The sequence below is a fragment of the Oncorhynchus masou genome, chromosome 25 (genome assembly GCF_036934945.1).
Source record: "Oncorhynchus masou masou isolate Uvic2021 chromosome 25, UVic_Omas_1.1, whole genome shotgun sequence".
NCBI lineage: Eukaryota > Metazoa > Chordata > Actinopteri > Salmoniformes > Salmonidae > Oncorhynchus > Oncorhynchus masou.
Window position 1 is genome coordinate 15003994 of NC_088236.1, and position 18876 is coordinate 15022869.

Below are 18876 nucleotides of genomic sequence, written 5' to 3' on the forward strand. Positions count from 1 at the left end.
TGTCAATATGTGTGTGTGTGTGTGTGTGTGTGCGTTTTGTGTGTCTGTTAGTATATATTGTGTGTGTGTGTGTGTTGGATTGTCAGTGTAGTGTGTGTGTGTGTGTGTGTGTGTGTGTGTGTGTGTGTGTGTTGGATTGTCATTGTAGTATGTGTGAGTGTGTGCGTAGAGACATAATACTTGTTGGAGGCTTGAGCACTGTATGGAGCTAGAGAGCTGAGGAGATATTTATCCTAGCTGGTATCTCCTCATGGTATTGTCATGGTATTATGAGGAGATATTTATGCTAGCTGGTATCTCCTCATGGTATTGCCATGGTATTGTGAGGAGATATTTATCCTAGCTGGTATCTCCTCATGGTATTGTCATGGTATTGTGAGGAGATATTTATCCTAGCTGGTATCTCCTCATGGTATTGTCATGGTATTATGAGGAGATATTTATCCTAGCTGGTATCTCCTCATGGTACTGTCATGGTATTGTGAGGAGATATTTATCCTAGCTGGTATCTCCTCATGGTATTGTCATGGTATTGTGAGGAGATATTTATCCTAGCTGGTATCTCCTCATGGTATTGTCATGGTATTATGAGGAGATATTTATCCTAGCTGGTATCTCCTCATGGTATTGTCATGGTATTGTGAGGAGATATTTATCCTAGCTGGTATCTCCTCATGGTATTGGCATGGTATTGTGAGGAGATATTTATCCTAGCTGGTATCTCCTCATGGTATTGTCATGGTATTATGAGGAGATATTTATCCTAGCTGGTATCTCCTCATGGTATTGTCATGGTATTGTGAGGAGATATTTATCCTAGCTGGTATCTCCTCATGGTATTGGCATGGTATTGTGAGGAGATATTTATCCTAGCTGGTATGTCCTCATGGTACTGTCATGGTATTGTGAGGAGATATTTATCCTAGCTGGTATCTCCTCATGGTATTGGCATGGTATTGTGAGGAGATATTTATCCTAGCTGGTATCTCCTCATGGTACTGTCATGGTATTGTGAGGAGATATTTATCCTAGCTGGTATCTCCTCATGGTACTGTCATGGTATTGTGAGGAGATATTTATCCTAGCTGGTATCTCCTCATGGTATTGTCATGGTATTGTGAGGAGATATTTATGCTAGCTGGTATCTCCTCATGGTATTGTCATGGTATTGTGAGGAGATATTTCTCCTAGCTGGTATCTCCTCATGGTACTGTCATGGTATTGTGAGGAGATATTTCTCCTAGTTGTGCTGTCATGGTATTGTGATAGAGACACTGTGAGAGGGCCCTGTGTGTTACACCGCTGTGACAACGCTGCTGCCTGCCTGCTGCCTGATGGACTGAACTGTGTGTGCAGTCACAAATCACCCCCACTCAGGACCGGCTATGAAACACAGTCAAACTCTCTCAAACCCAGACCGAGAATTACAGTGACAGGCAGAAAGCAGTCCAAGTGATATGTGCTTTCAGATAATACAGCAGTATTGTCTTGACTGATGTGAACACACACACACACACACACACACACACACACACACACACACACACACACACACACACACACACACACACACACACACACACACACACACACACACACACACACGCCTGGCATTTATCTCACACATTACTGTCCTATAGAGCTCTCCACAGTGAATTCATCACCATGCCATTCTAATGATCAGCCCTCTTAATAATTGAACTGCAAATGAGTGCCGAGCTACTCGTCAATAATTTATGAGCTGCATTGTATTAAACTACAGTTAGAGCAGCAGCATAGAGCTCCTTCCTTTGTGTTAGAGAACAGAGGAGAGGACAGAGGAGAGAACGGATGAGAGAACAGAGGAGAAAAGAGGACAGATGAGAGACCAGAGGAGAGAACAGAGGACAGAGGAGAGGACAGAGGAGAGAACAAATGAGAGAACAGAGGAGAGGACAGAAGAGAGGACAGAGGAGAAGAGAGAACAGAGGAGAGAACAGAGGAGAGGACACAGAAGATAATAGATGAGAGGACAGAGAAGAGGACAGAGGAGAGAACAGAAGATAGACCAGAGCAGAGGAGAGATAGGCTACTAGGAAAGATACCAGCTAAAGAGGACAGAAATGCATAATGTAAAAGGTGTCAAATCTGATGAAATGGGGGGTTGTCGTGGGACCAGGTGGTTCTATTGAGTCAAATCGCTCTGTCTTGTCTTCTATTGAGTATAATCTCTCTGTTTTGTCTTCTATTGAGTAGAATCTCTCTGTATTGTCTTCTATTAAGTAGAATATCTCTGTCTTCTCTTCTATTGAGCATAATCTTTTTGTCTTGTCTTCTATTGAGTAGAATCTCTGTCTTGTCTTCTATTGAGTAGAATCTCTCTGTCTTGTCTTCTATTGAGCAGAATCTCTCTGTCTTGTCTTCTATTGAGTGGAATCTCTGTCTTGTCTTCTGTTGAGTAGAATCTCTCTGTCTTGTCTTCTATTGAGTAGAATCTGTGGAAGACTGGGGGCCAAGTACCTGACCATGTACCTGTAGTTCTGTTCATAATGGTTGTATCTGGACCTTTGTAACTGCTTCTCTCTCTGCACTGTTATATCAAATCCCATCAAATGTTATTTGTCATGTGTCGAATACAACAGGTGTAGACCTTACCCCGAAATGCTTACTTCCAGGCCCTTAACCAACAATGCAGTTTTAAGAAAATAAGAGTTCAGAAAGTATTTATGAAATAAAGTTGTAAAAAAGTAATACAATAAAATAACAATAACGAGGCTATATACAGGGGGTACTGGTACTGAGTCAATGTGCTGGGGTACAGCAATATTGCAAAACACAGCTTAGCCTTTTGTTAATCCACCTGTCGTCTCAGATTTTGAAATTATACTTTACAGCGAAAGCAATCCAAGCGTTTGTGTAAGTTTATCGATCGCATGACAAAACATTATGTACACTTAGCATCAGGGAGCTTGGTCACGAAAATCAGAAAAGCAATCAAATTAATCATTTACCTTTGATGATCTTCGGATGTTTACACTCACGAGACTCCCAGTTACACAACAAATGTTCCTTTTGTTCCGTAAAGATTATTTTTATATCCAAAATATCTCCATTTGTTTGGCGCATTATGTTCAGAAATCCACAGGAAAGAGCGGTCACGACAACACAGACAAATTCCAAATAATATCCATAATGTCCACAGAAACATGTCAAACGTTTTTTTATAATCAATCCTCAGGTTGTTTTTAAAATATATAATCGATAATATATCAACCGCAAATGAAAAACAATAGTTGTCAAAATTCTGTTGCGCGAGCAACACTCATGTGACCACCTAACGCGATGTTATCTTTCTGGCTCATTTTTCAAAATAAAAGCCAGAAACTATGTCTGAAGTTGACATTTTGAGGAAGCGAATAGGAAAAGGAATCTGGTTCATATCCCGTTAAATGGAGCAATGGGAGGCTATGGAACATGGAGTTTTCAAAATAGAAGCCACTTCCTGGTTTGATTTTTCTTAGGGTTTCGCCTGCAATATCAGTTCTGTTATACTCACAGACAATATTTTGACAGTTTTGGAAACTTTAGTATTTTCTATCCTAATCTGTCAATTACAGTGGGGCAAAAAGTATTTAGTCAGCCACTAATTGTGCAAGTTCTCCCACTTAAAAAGATGAGACAGGCCTGTAATTTTCATCATAGGTACACTTCAACTATGACAGACAAAAATGAGAAAAAAACATCCAGAAGATCTGCAGCTCTAGATCTTATTGAGGATCTGGGGACCCATGCCAAATATTTTCAGTCTCCTCAGGGGGAATAGGCGTTGTTGTGTCCTCTTCTCAAATATCTTGGTGTGTTTGGACCCTGATAGTTTGTTGGTGATGAGGACACCAAGATACTTGAAGCTCTCGACCCGCTCCACTACAGCCCTGTCAATGTAAATGCGGGCATGTTTGACCCTCCTTTCCCTGTAGTCCACAATCAGCTTTTTTGTCTTGATCACATTGAGGGAGAGGTTGTTATCCTGGCACCAAACTGTCAGGTCTCTGACCTCCCCTCTATAGGGGCCCGCAGGGTAGCCGTGTGGTTAGAGCATTGGTCTTGTAACCGGAAGACCAATGCTGCTTTACGAGTCACTGTTCACAAGGAACTAACTAGGCTGCTGAAAAGAGAGAGAAAGAAAGAAAGAAAGAAAGAAAGAAAGAAAGAAAGAAAGAAAGAAAGAAAGAAAGAAAGAAAGAAAGAAAGAAAGAAAAGGAGTGAGAGAAAGAAAGAGAGAGATTGGGAGAAAAAATAGAGAAGCGAAACAGAGAGACAGAGAGAGAGAGTAGACTGCAGCCAGTAGGTGAGAGAGGGAAACAGTGGGTTCAGTTGTTCTTAGTTACAGGGTAAAGCAACAAATGGTCCCAGAGGTAGAGTCTCCACTATTTTTGATTTATTTCACCTTTATTTAACCAGGTAGGCTAGTTGAGAACAAGTTCTTATGTGTAACTGCGACCTGGCCAAGATAAAGCATAGCAATTCGACACATACCACAACACAGAGTTTACACATAAGATAAACAAAACATAGCCAATAATACAGTAGAACAAAAGAAAACAAAAAGTCTATATACAGTGAGTGCAAATGAGGTAAGATAAGAGAGTTAAGGCAATAAATAGGCCATGGTGGCGAAGTAATTACAATAGCAATTAAACACTGGAATGGTAGCTGTGCAGAAGATGAATGTGCAAGTAGAGATACTGGGGTGGAAAGGAGCAAGATAAATAAATAAATACAGTATGGGGATGAGGTAGATAGATAGATGGGCTGTTTACAGATGGGCTATGTACAGGTGCAGTGATCTGTGAGCTGCTCTGACAGCTGGTGCTTAAAACTAGTGAGGGAGATATGAGTCTCCAGCTTCAGAGATTTTTGCAGTTTGTTCCAGTCATTGGCAGTAGAGAACTGGAAGTAAGTGTTGGCTTTGGGGATGACCAGTGAAATATACCTGCTGGAATGTGTGCTACGAGTGGGTGCTGCCATGGTGACCAGTGAGCAGAGATAAGGTGGGGATTTACCTAGCAGAGACTTGTAGATAACCTGTAGCCTGTGGGTTTGGCGACGAGTATGAAGCGAGGGCCAACCAACAAGAGCCTACAGGTCACAATGGTGGGTAGTTTATGGGGCTTTGGTGACAAAACGGATGGCACTGTGATAGACTGCAACCAGTTTGTTGAGTAGAGTGTTGGAGGCTATTTTATAGATGTTGATCACCGAAGTCGAGGCTCGGTAGGATGGTCAGTTTTACAAGGGTATGTTTGGCAGTATGAGTGAAGGATGCTTTGTTGCGATATAGGAAGCCAATTCTAGATTTAATTTTGGATTGGAGATGCTTAATGTCAGTCTGGAAGGAGAGTTTACCATCTAACCAGACACCTAGGTATTTGTAGTTGTCCACGTATTCTAAGTCAGAGCCGTCCAGAGTAGTGATGCTGGACGGGCGAGCAGGTGCATGCAGTGATCGGTTGAATAGCATGCATTTAGTTTTACTTGCGTTTAAGAGCAGTTTGAGGCCACGGAAGGAGAGTTGTATGGCATTGAAGCTCATCTGGAGGTTAGTTAAGATAATGAGAGTGAGATAATTAGGGAGGGATAAACATTGGTCCAGACTCAGAACGCTTATATTCATTAGGTACCAAAAGGAAGTTAATGAGCCAGAACGGGGAGGGACCTACCTGAATTTGTCCAATAATAATGGCTTGTTTTCATTTTTCTTTTCAAAACGTTTTGCTATGGTGTACACTAATGAATATGACCTAGCTGTGCCCAACATTGCAGGAGTCTTTCCCAGATGTTATACAGCAGCATTTAGCCTCCTGCCTGCCTGTGTCTATGAGGGCCCAGGTCAGAAGTAGTGCAATATATAGGGAATAGGGCTCTGGTCTAAAGTAGTGCCCTATATAGGGAATACGAATATGGTCTAAAGTAGTGCACTATATAGGGAATAGGAATATGGTCTAAATTAGTGCACTATATAGGGAATAGGAGTATGGTCTAAAGTAGAGCACTATATAGGGAATAGGGCACTGGTCTAAAGTAGTGCACTATATAGGGAATAGGGCTCTGGTCTAAAGTGGACCCTTCCCTATCCTGGGGAAATAAGTGTCTGTCTGCTGCTCAAGCTAGCTTGTTATATATGACGGAGTAGTGTGGAGAATCAATCCAGTGCAATTGACCAGGGGTTCCATTCTGGCTCAGCTCTGTGCTCCAGTTGCCTGATGTGTGACTGATTGAGCCCGAACCCTTTGGATAAGCTGCTCTGCAATATTCAGCCCATTTCATTTCCTCCATCTCCCCTCCGTGCCCACCCACACACTCTGTATTTCCCTAAACCTCAGACATTGGCTACATTGTTTACCTGTCCCCAATGGCACCCTATACCCTACATAGTACCACTATGGGCACTAGTCAATAGCAGTGCACTTCATAGTGAATAGGGTGCCGTTTGGAATGCAAGACTATACAGTGACGCAGTAGAAAATGTTTCAATGGCATGGCTGGAATGCAATTACCTAGTACTCTAAAATCATATTTCCGTCCCTGTTCTCTCTCTCTTTCCTCTTCCTGCTCTCTCTCGCTCACCTCTTCCCTTCCTGTTCTCTCTCTCCCCTCTCCCCTCTCTGTTCTCTCTCTCTCTCTCCCTTCTTCCTGTTCTCTCTCTTGTGCTCTCTTTCTTTTTCTCTCTCCCCTCCCTCTCTCTTTCTCTCTCGCTCTCTCTCTCTCCTCTTCCTGTTCTCTCTCCACCCCCTCCCATCTCTCTCTCTCTCTCTCTCTCTCTCTCTCTCTCTCTCTCTCTCTCTCTCTCTCTCTCTCTCTCTCTCTCTCTCTTCAGGTTTTGTCAAATTAACTTCAGATTTTAATTTGTAGCAATAATTAACACAGCAGGTTAGGATAATTAATGTTGCAGGTTAGCATAACTAGGTGAAGGTTAGGAAAAGGGTAAGGGTTAGATAAAATGAAAAGCTGAATTCCTTTTAGCCATGACCCTCTCCCCTCCTTGTTCTCACTCTCTCTCTCCCATCCCAGTTCTCTCTCTCCCCTCCTTGTTCTCTCTCTCTCTCTCTCTTCCTGTTTTCTCTCTCTTTCCTCTCCATGTTCTCTTTCTCTATACAGACCTAATCAGGGCCATCTGAATAGTGTTTGGGTAGTAAATGAGTTTAGTGTCTTTGTAGTGTTAGATTATCACAATGTTGTTGTTTGTTGAATAACATCAGATGACCTGTGGAGCCTGTAGTTGCAGCGTGTCTGTGTTACAGTAATTATGCGTTTAGACCAGGGATGCAAAAATTGTTATACCATTTGGTATAGTGGGACAATGAAGAGGGTGATGGCAAAAGCAAGCAAGCACGGTGATATGCATTGCTATGGTGATTTCAGTAAACAAACAGTGCAAATCAACATCCAGTAGAAAGCAATTCTACGGCAGACGGCAAGGACTGTGGCGGCGAGTCCCATCTACCGAGGCCACATTCACCGCCAGCCTCAACAGCATTTATCGTCATTCTCTCATTGAAAACAACGACATCCGGTTTGCCTTGTTCCTCGCATCATCGGAACTCAGCATAACCCTGTACCTCTCTGCACCACCTCTGCAGTATTGAGGGCAGCAGCTGAAGAAAGACGCTTTTGCACACCTATAAAGAATGAAAGATATACAGCACAATAAGAAGTTATTCAGACCCCTTGACTTTTTCCACATTTTGTTACGTTACAGCCTTATTCTAAAATGGACACAATACCCCATAATGACGAATCAAAAACAGGTTTTTAGAAATGTTAGCAAAAAGAAAATGCAAAAAAAATGAAATATCACATTTACATACAGTGGGGCAAAAAAGTATTTAGTCAGCCACCAATTGTGCAAGTTCTCCCACTTAACTCTTGATACTACCCATCCCGGATCCGGGATCGTGAATACAGCCTCAGGCTCATTAGCATAACGATTTCTGAAAATTGCAAATGAAATGAAAATAATATGCCTGCTCTCAAGCTTAGCCTTTTCTTAACAACACTGTCATCTCAGATTTTCAAAATATGCTTTTGAACCATAGCAAATCAAGCATTTGTGTAAGAGTATTGCAAGCTAGCTTAGCATTTTACGTAGCATTTAGCACGCAACATTTTCACAAAAACCAGATAACCAAATAAATAAAATAATTTACCTTTGAAGAGCTTCGGATGTGTTCAATGAGGAGACTCTCAGTTACATAGCAAATGTTCAGTTTTTCCTGAAAGAATCTTTGTGTAGGAGAAATCGCTCCGTTTTGTACATCACATTTGGCTACCGAAACGAACCGAAAATTCAGTCACCAAAACGTCAAACTTTTTCCGAATTAACTCCATAATATCGACCGAAACATGGCAAACGTTGTTTAGAATCAATCCTCAAGGTGTTTTTTCACATATCTCTTCATTGATATGCCGTTCGTGGAAGCCTGCTTTCCCCTCAGAATCCCATGGAAAAATACCAGCAGCTGAAAATGACGCACTAATTTCAACGGAGGACACCGGGCGGACACCTGGAAAATGTAGTCTCTTATGGTCAATCTTCCAATGATATGCCTACAAATACGTCACAATGCTGCAGACACCTTGGGGAAACGATAGATAGGGCAGGCTCATTCCTCTCGCATTCACAGCCATATAAGTAGATAATGGAAAACAGAGCCTCAAAAATCCTGCTCATTTCCTGGTTGCCGTTTCATCTTGGTTTTTCCTGTAGCTCCTGTTCTAGGGCTCCCACAGACAATATCTTTGCAGTTCTGGAAAATTCAGAGTGTTTTCTTTCCAAAGCTATCAATTATATGCATAGTCGAGCATCTTTTTGTGACAAAATATCCTGTTTAAAACGGGAACGTTTTTCATCCAAAAATGAAATTGCGCCCCCAGAGTTTCAAGAGGTTAAAAAGATGAGAGAAGCCTGTAATTTTCATCATAGGTACACTTCAACTATGACAGACAAAATGAGAAGAAAAAACATCCAGAAAATCACATTGTAGGATTTTTAATGAATTTATAGGCCTCTCTCATCTTTTTAAGTGGGAGAACTTGCACAATTGGTGGCTGACTAAATACTTTTTTGCCCCACTGTAAGTATTCAGACCCTTTACTCAGTACTTTGTTGAAACACATTTGGCAGCAATTACAGACTCAAGTCTTTTTGGGTATGACACTACAAGCTTGGCACACCTGTATTTGTGGAATTTCTCCCATTCTTCTCTGCAGATTCACTCAAGCTCTGTCAGGTTGGATGGGGAGTGTCGCTGCACAGCTATTTTCAGATCTTTCCAGAGATATTTGATTGGGTTCAAGTCTGGACTCTGGCTGGGCCCCTCAAGGACATTCAGAGACCTGAAGCCACTCCTGCGTTGTCTTGGCTGTATGCTTAGGGTCGTTGTCCTGTTGGAAGGTGAACCTTCACCCCAGTCTGAGGTCCTGAGTGCTCTGGTGCCTATTTTCATTAAGGATCTCTCTATACTTTGCTCCACATCTTTCCCTCAATCCTGACTAGTCTCCCAGTCCCTAGTTTCATCTAGTTCAATCTTGTTTTCATCAGATCAGAGAATCTTGTTTCTTATGGTCTGAGAGTCTTTAAGTGCCTTTTAGACTTGTGGAAACTCCAAGCGGGCTGTCATGTGCCTTTTACTGAGGAGTGCCTTCCGTCTGGCCACTCTACCATAAAGGCATGATTGGTGGGGTGCTGTGGAGATGGTTGTCCTTCTGGAAGTTTCTCCTATCTCCACAGAGGAACTCTGGAGCTCTGTCAGAGTGACCATCGGGTTCTTGATCACCTGCCTGACCAAGGTCCTTCTCCCCGACTGCTCAGTTTGGCTGGGAGGCCAGCTCTAGATAGAGTCTTTGTGGTTCCAAACTTCTTCCATTTAAGAATGATGGAGGCCACTGTGTTCTTGGGGACCTTCAATTCTGCAGACATTTTTTGGTACCCTTCCCTAGAGCTGTGCCTCATCCCAATCCTGTCTCGGAGCGCTATGGACAATTCCTTCAACCCCATGGCTGGATTTTTGCTCTGACTTGTCAACTGTGAGACCTTATATAGACCGGTGTGTGCCTTTCCAAATCATGTCCAATCATTTGAATTTACCAAAAGTGGACTCCTATCAAGTTGTAGAAACATATCAAAGATGATCAATGGAAACAGGACGCACCTGAGCTCAATTTCTAATCTCATAGCAAAGTGTCTGAATACTTATGTAAATAAGGTATTTAAGTTTTTTATTTGTAATACATTTGCAAAATAACATTTTGCTTTGTCATTATGGGGTATTGTGTGTATCCTCTTGAAGGTTACACACAGATATAGGCACTGCCAAACTCAGGGGATCTGTTTAATATTCAAATCAACGGTTTGTGTTTTTCTTTTCAGGTCAGAGAAATCAATATAAGCTGGAGAAATTCTAACAAGAGACAAGCGCCCTCTGGATAAAGATTTCTTTCAGTGTGTGTGTGCCTGTGTGTGTGCGTGTTCGTGTTTGTGTGTATGTGTGTGTGTGTGTGCCTAGCTGTGTCAGAGAGAGTAGTGGTATTTTAATCCTCAGAATCTTATAACAGAAGCTTTGTTGAGTGGGGTCAGTTGGGCCTTTGTGCTTTGTGAGAGAAGCATGTAAAAGAGCTGTTTGTCTGTCATGACCTTCACAGATAGACACATAGGGACGAAGTCTGTGACCCCTCTGTCTCTCATGTAAATAAGAGACGACTGAGGCAGAGCAGGGTAACACTTTGTCTATATGTGTCTATCTGTGCACACACACACACACACACACACACACACACACACACACACACATGCATTAAGGGCCCTCGGAGTGTGGTGTCAGGAAAATAACCTCACACTCAACGTCAACAAAACTAAGGAGATGATTGTGGACTTCAGGAAACAGCAGAGGGAACACCCCCCTATCCACATCGATGGAACAGTAGTGGAGAAGGTAGTAAGTTTTAAGTTCCTCGGCATACACATCACAGACAAACTGAATTGGTCCACCCACACAGACAGCATTGTGAAGAAGGCGCAGCAGCGCCTCTTCAACCTCAGGAGGCTGAAGAAATTCGGCTTGTCACCAAAAGCACTCACAAACTTCTACAGATGCACAATCGAGAGCATCCTGGCGGGCTGTATCACCGCCTGGTAACGGCAACTGCTCCGCCCACAACCGTAAGGCTCTCCAGAGGGTAGTGAGGTCTGCACAACGCATCACCGGGGGCAAACTACCTTCCCTCCAGGACACCTACACCACCCGATGTTACAGGAAGGCCATAAAGATCATCAAGGACATCTACCACCCGAGCCACTGCCTGTTCACCCCGCTATCATCCAGAAGGCGAGGTCAGTACAGGTGCATCAAAGCTGGGACCGAGAGACTGAAAAACAGCTTCTATCTCAAGGCCATCAGACTGTTAAACAGCCATCACTAACATTGAGTGGCTGCTGCCAACACACTCACTCAACTCCAGCCACTTTAACATTACATTACATTTAAGTCATTTAGCAGACGCTCTTATCCAGAGCGACTTACAAATTGGTGAATTCACCTTCTGACATCCAGTGGAACAGCCACTTTACAATAGTGCATCTAAATCATTTAAGGGGGGGTGAGAAGGATTACTTATCCTATCCTAGGTATTCCTTGAAGAGGTGGGGTTTCAGGTGTCTCCGGAAGGTGGTGATTGACTCTGCTGTCCTGGCGTCGTGAGGGAGTTTGTTCCACCATTGGGGGGCCAGAGCAGCGAACAGTTTTGACTGGGCTGAGCGGGAACTGTACTTCCTCAGTGGTAGGGAGGCGAGCAGGCCAGAGGTGGATGAACGCAGTGCCCTTGTTTGGGTGTAGGGCCTGATCAGAGCCTGGAGGTACTGCGGTGCCGTTCCCCTCACAGCTCCGTAGGCAAGCACCATGGTCTTGTAGCGGATGCGAGCTTCAACTGGAAGCCAGTGGAGAGAACGGAGGAGCGGGGTGACGTGAGAGAACTTGGGAAGGTTGAACACCAGACGGGCTGCGGCGTTCTGGATGAGTTGTAGGGGTTTAATGGCACAGGCAGGGAGCCCAGCCAACAGCGAGTTGCAGTAATCCAGACGGGAGATGACAAGTGCCTGGATTAGGACCTGCGCCGCTTCCTGTGTGAGGCAGGGTCGTACTCTGCGGATGTTGTAGAGCATGAACCTACAGGATAATGGAAATTGATGGGAAATGATGTAAAATATATCACTAGCCACTTTAAACAATGCTACCTAATAGAATGTTTACATACCCTACATTATTCATCTCATATGTATACGTATATACTGTACTCTATCATCTACTGCATCTTTATGTAATACATGTATCACTAGCCACTTTAACTATGCCACTTTGTTTACATACTCATCTCATATGTATATACTGTACTCGATACCATCTACTGTATCTTGCCTATGCCGCTCTGTACTATCACTCATTCATATATCTTTATGTGCATGTTCTTTATCCCCCTACACTTGTGTTTTAGACAGTAGTTTTGGAATTGTTAGTTAGATTACTTGTTGGTCATTACTGCATTGTCGGAACTAGAAGCACAAGCATTTCGCTACACTCGCATTAACATCTGCTAACCATGTGTATGTGACAAATAAAATTTGATTTGATTTGACACACCTGCGCTGTCACTCAGTCACTTGTCCATCATTCCTTTCTCTGGTGACTCAGCACTATGATTGAACAGATGGCCCTACACACATGCACTGTTTGTGTGGGTGTGTCTGAGTGTTTGTATGGGTTTGGTTGTGGCAGAGAGAAAGAGAGAGAGAGGGAGAGAGAGGGGGGGATGAGAGAGAGAGAGCGAGAGAGGGGGGATGAGAAAGAGGGTCGTATGAGAGAGAGAGAGAGAGAGAGAGAGAGAGAGAGGGATGAGAGAGAGGGGTATGAGAGACATAGAGAGAGAGAAGTCTCAGTTTGCGTACTCTCACTGGTGACTCAGTTTGTGTACTCTCGCTGGTGTCTCAGTTTGCGTACTCTCGCTGGTGTCTCAGTTTGTGTACTCTCGCTGGTGTCTCAGTTTGTGTACTCTCGCTGGTGTCTCAGTTTGAATACTCTCGCTGGTGTCTTCGTTTGCGTACCCTCTCATCTCCATACCACACTTTTAATGACATTTTGTGATTATGTTTAACACAAAGCATTAAATGCATCACACTTCAATGTGCCCAACAATGCAGGCCACACTTCAGCTGAAGAATGGCTGAGGTTTAAATCAGGACACGACAGCTCTAGTTGGACAGCTGGTTAGACCAGGTGACCGGTGTAGATGGGGAGAACTGGGCTGTGTCCCAAATGGCACTGTATTCCGTACGTAAATGCACCACTTTTGACCAGGACCTATGGGGACACAGCCCATGTCCCTTCAGGTGATCAGTGATTGCCACCCCCAGAGAACGAGGCTTGGCCTATATGGGCCCAGCAGAGAAGACTGTAGCAGAGGGTCTCTCTTTGTCTTTCTCTCTCCACCCCCCTCCCATCTCTCTCTCTCTCTCTCTCTCTCTCTCTCATAAAACATAGCTACCGTTCCTCCACATTCTTGATGTGAACTATGAACTTGCTGTTTATCAGGCTCAAGGCATGTAATTGAATGTTTAGAGAGTGATAGTGTCTCTCGTAGTGAGATGAGGAAGGAAGAAATAGACCCCAGATTTGTATTTAATTTGTGTATTTAACCTTTATCTGACGAGGCAAGTCAATTAAGTCCAAATTCTTATTCACAATGACGGCGAGGGGCGTGTGCAGCGCTGAATAAATGAAAGTACAGAGAAGAAAAAAGGGGGAATGTGGTAGTTATGAAATCCTTCCTAATGGAGGAATAAACTATCAACATTTCCTTTTCCAGTATTGATCAGAACTGAAGAGGTCATTAGCTGCTGTTTGTGGCTGGTGGTTCTATGTCTCTGCAGTTGTCTGTGAATCAATCTTCCTTTCTGCTGTGCTTTCACTTCTGGATGTCTGTGTTCTCTCAGAGCGTGTGAAACTGAACATGACATAGACCAATAACCACAGCTGCCCTGATGTGAGTGTGTGAGTGTGTGTGGGACCCTCTTCTTCTTCATAAGCATATCATATCTGTAACTGACCACTTTAGAAAGCACTGGCAGTATAAGCCAATAGTGCATGATTAGCAAATGGACACCCTTCACACCAAGTCTCTGATTTACTGGGCTAAGTCAACTCAATCCATTCACTATGTTGATCCATCACCAAGTCAATTCCAATCCACAACGAGTGGTTCAGCGTGGAAAGCAAATCAGTATCTAACTGGATTTGACATTGTAGTTCTTTACTGTAGTAAACACACTACGGCCTACACTGCTTTATCTGTTCAGCGGTTTAACTCTCTCGCTGTGTCTCTCACTCTCTCTCTCTCCTCCCCTCCCCCTTTCTCCCTCCCTCCCTCTCTCAAACTCACCCTCCCTCATCTCCCTCCCTCCCCCCTCCCTCCCACTCTCCCTCCCTCCCTCCCTCTCTCTAACTCGCCCTCCCTCCTTCTCTCTCTCAATCTCTCTCTCCCTCCCCCTCCCTCCCTCCCTCCCTCCCTCCCTCCCTCCCTCCCTCCCTCCCTCCCTCCCTCCCTCCCTCCCTCCCTCCCTCCCTCCCTCTCTCTAACTCGCTCTCCCTCCCTCTCTCTCTCTCAATCTCCCTCCCTCCCTCCCTCCCTCTAACTCGCTCTCCCTCCTTCTCCTCTCTCTCTCCCCCCTCCCCCTTTCTCCCTCCCTCCCTCTCTCAAACTCACCCTCCCTCATTCTCTCTCTCTCAATCTCCCTCCCTCCCCCTCCCTCCCCTCCCTCCCTCCCTCTCTCTAACTCGCCCTCCCTCCTTCTCAATCTCTCTCTCCCTCTCCCTCCCCTCCCTCCCTCCCTCCCTCCCTCCCTCCCTCCCTCCCTCCCTCCCTCCCTCCCTCTCTAATCGCCCTCCCTCCTTCTCTCTCTCTCAATCTCCCTCCCTCCTTCTCTCCCTCTCGCCCTCCCTCCCTCTCTCTCCCTCTCAACCTCCCTTCCCCTCCCTCCCTCTCTCTCCCTCTCAACCTCCCTTCCCCTCTCTCCCTCTCTCTCTCTCCCTCCCTCCCTACAGTGGGTGTTGGCCTTTGAGATCTTCATCCCGCTGGTCCTTTTCTTCATCCTGCTGGGCCTGCGCCAGAAGAAACCTGCCATCCCTGTCAAGGAAGGTAGGAAAGACTGAAAGAAGGGAGCTTCACAAAAAGGTGTCCAAATGAAAGAGTAGTAGAAGGGATGCAGACGGCAGTGCCAGTCTGTTTGTGCCATCATGCCAAACATTGTTTCGCTTGACAAGTACAGCAATGGAGTTGGAAAAAGCACAAACAGATCTGGGACCAGGTTACAGAAAGAGAGAACAGATCAGGGACCAGGTTACAGAAAGAGAGAACAGATCTGGGACCAGGCTACAGAAAGAGAGAACAGATATGTTACCAGGTTACAGAAAGAGAGAACAGATCAGGGACCAGGTTACAGAAAGAGAGAACAGATCTGGGACCAGTCTACAGAAAGAGAGAACAGATCTGGGACCAGGCTACAGAAAGAGAGAACAGATCTGGGACCAGGTTACAGAAAGAGAGAACAGATCTGGGACCAGGTTACAGAAAGAGAGAACAGATCTGGGACCAGGTTACAGAAAGAGAGAACAGATCTGGGACCAGGTTACAGAAAGAGAGAACAGATCAGGGACCAGGTTACAGAAAGAGAGAACAGATCAGGGACCAGGTTACAGAAAGAGAGAACAGATCTGGGACCAGTCTACAGAAAGAGAGAACAGATCTGGGACCAGGTTACAGAAAGAGAGAACAGATCTGGGACCAGGTTACAGAAAGAGAGAACAGATCTGGGACCAGGTTACAGAAAGAGAGAACAGATCAGGGACCAGGTTACAGAAAGAGAGAACAGATCAGGGACCAGGTTACAGAAAGAGAGAACAGATCTGGGACCAGTCTACAGAAAGAGAGAACAGATCTGGGACCAGGCTACAGAAAGAGAGAACAGATCTGGGACCAGGTTACATATAGAGATGACCAGGTTGGGACCAGGTTACAGAAAAGAGAACAGATCAGGGACCAGGTACAGAAAGAGAGAACAGACAGGGACAGGTTACAGAAAGAGAGAACAGATCTGGGACCAGTCTACAGAAAGAGAGAACAGATCTGGGACCAGGCTACAGAAAGAGAGAACAGATCTGGGACCAGGTTACAGTAAGAGAGAACAGATCTGGGACCAGGTTACAGAAAGAGAGAACAGATCAGGGACCAGGCTACAGAAAAAGAGAACAGATCTGGGACCAGGCTACAGAAAGAGAGACAGATCTGGGACCAGGCTAATGCAGAAAAAGATGAGAGCAGAACGGGAGCCAGGGGGTGAGGAGTGACGGTGGTTGGTGGTTAGTTAGGCACAGTGTTGTGGTTGTGTGGGAATCCCCCGTTGCTACAGCTCACTATTGAAGGGGAGTCCACCACCACCAGTTTGAACACAACACATCAATCTAACTAGACTTGCAGTGACAGTCCCGCTGTGCAGTTCCAGAAGGAAGGGCATGCGACTGTAGCCTGCAGATGTAGAGGATGCATCTTGATCTTAATATAGAATGTGTGCTTCTCAAATGGCACCCTATTTCCTACACAGTACACTACTTTTAGTAGTCCTCTGTAAAGGCTATAGGGTGCCATTTGGGACCCAGCCTCTGTGTGTTGTTGTGAAAGATGATAACGTAACGCTGTATAGAATTTCCACCTACAGTATTTCTGTTCAGATGTACAAGGCTCAAATGGAGCTTTACTAATCTGCCATTGAATGAAAGTCTGGTTGCATAAAACACTGGTGTCGAGTGTTGTCATTCATACTGTTTATTGACTGTCATGTACTGTCATGTTTAGTCATGTACTGTCATGTTTAGTTATGTACTGTCATTGTCCACAGACATCCACACCTGTTTTATTTACCTGTTTTTTCTTCTCTTTTACTCTATGACCCTCTGCTTTTCTCTCTCTCTCTCTCTCTCTCTTCTCTCTCTCTCCCCTCTCTCTGTCGCTCTCTTCTCTCTCTCTCTCTTCTCTCGCTCTTCTCTCTCTCTCCTCTCACTCTCTCTCCTCTCTCTCTTCTCTCTCTCTCTTCTCTCTCTCTCTCTCTCTCTCGCACTTCTCTCTCGCACTTCTCTCTCTCTCTTCTCTCTCTCTTCTCTCTGTCTCTCTCTCTCTTCTCTCTCTCTTCTCTCTCTCTTCTCTCTCTCTCCCATCTCTCTGTCTCTCTCTTCTCTCTCTCTTCTCTCTCTCTTCTCTCTCTCTTCTCTCTCTCTCTTCTCTCTCTCTCTCTCTTCTCTCTTCTTTCTCTCTCTCTGTTCTCTCTCTCCCTTCTCTCTCGTATCTTCATGATGCATGTTCACTGCATGCTGAATCAGTCTGTAAGTGTCAAAGTCTTTATCATTGTGGCTTCATGATTATCTCTAAGTTATGATTACCTTGACTCTGACTTTGGTCTCCTGTTATAATCCTGTCTGGGACAAGTGTGTGTGTATGTGTGTGCTTGCGAGCTATGTGTGTGTCTCTGTGTTGTCAGCACCGTGCTGAGTCTCAGGCGTACAACATGGCACCCTATTCCCTTTATAGGGCACTACTTTTGACCAGGGCAGTGCATTACATAGGGGAAAAGGTTGTCATTTGTGACATAGGCTCAGTGACTGGGAAGGGATCTGTCTACAATGTTGTCTCTGGCCAACAGATCCTATTTCACACATCTGACTGATGCTAAAAAGCTTTGTGCCCAGGTTAGCGCTGTAAGGCACACACTGGCACCGCACCACATATACACAACACACAAGGGATGCACATGCACCGGCTCACATGTGCAGGGAGCAAATACGAAATGTGATCTGTGACGGCTCTCACACGGTCACAGTGACAAACAAAGTCACTGGCCTGTCTGTGGGAAAATATTCCTTTAAAGGGATTTGTCACTGGGTTGTCTGTGGGAAAATATTCCTTTAAAGGGATTTGTCACTGGGCTGTCTGTGGGAAAATATTCCTTTAAAGGGATTTGTCACTTGGCTGTCTGTGGGAAAATATTCCTTTAAAGGGATTTGTCACTGGGCTGTCTGTGGGAAAATATTCCTTTAAAGGGATTTGTCACTGGGCTGTCTGTGGGAAAATATTCCTTTAAAGGGATTTGTCACTGGGCTGTCTGTGGGAAAATATTCCTTTAAAGGGATTTGTCACTTGGCTGTCTGTGGGAAAATATTCCTTTAAAGGGATTTGTCACTGGGCTGTCTGTGGGAAAATATTCCTTTAAAGGGATTTGTCACTGGGCTGTCTGTGGGAAAATATTCCTTTAAAGGGATTTATCACTTGGCTGTCTGTGTGAAAATATTCCTTTAAAGGGATTTGTCACTGGGCTGTCTGTGTGAAAATATTCATTTAAAGGGATTTGTCACTGGGCTGTCTGTGTGAAAATATTCCTTTAAAGGGATTTGTCACTGGGCTGTCTGTGGGAAAATATTCCTTTAAAGGGATGTGTCACTGGGCTGTCTGTGGGAAAATATTCCTTTAAAGGGATTTGTGAGAATTTTGAAGATGAATGTTGTCTCTGTGTGTGTCTGTCTATGTTTCTACATGTCTGTGTTTCTGTGATAACCAGTTACTGGTGACAATAAATGCTACTGTCAATACTGTATACATAACATACATCTGGCTGAAGCTAGCTCTTATTCAGCCTGGGCCCAGATCTGTGTCCTATCATGTCTAAGGAGTGGCATGGTGGCACAGACAGACTGGTACCCAGGCTAGCTCTAACTGACTGACACCCAGGCTAGCTCTGACAGACTG

At 44.5% G+C, this 18876-nt stretch overlaps 1 protein-coding gene across 1 annotated transcript in view; it reads left to right on the forward strand.

Annotated features, from left to right (window-relative positions):
• LOC135513589 (ATP-binding cassette sub-family A member 2-like) overlaps positions 1 to 18876 on the forward strand; it is a 149088-nt gene that overhangs the window by 61726 nt on the left and 68486 nt on the right. The window contains 1 exon segment of the mRNA XM_064936475.1: positions 15129 to 15222. Within this exon segment, the coding sequence (XP_064792547.1) occupies positions 15129 to 15222 (94 nt within the window).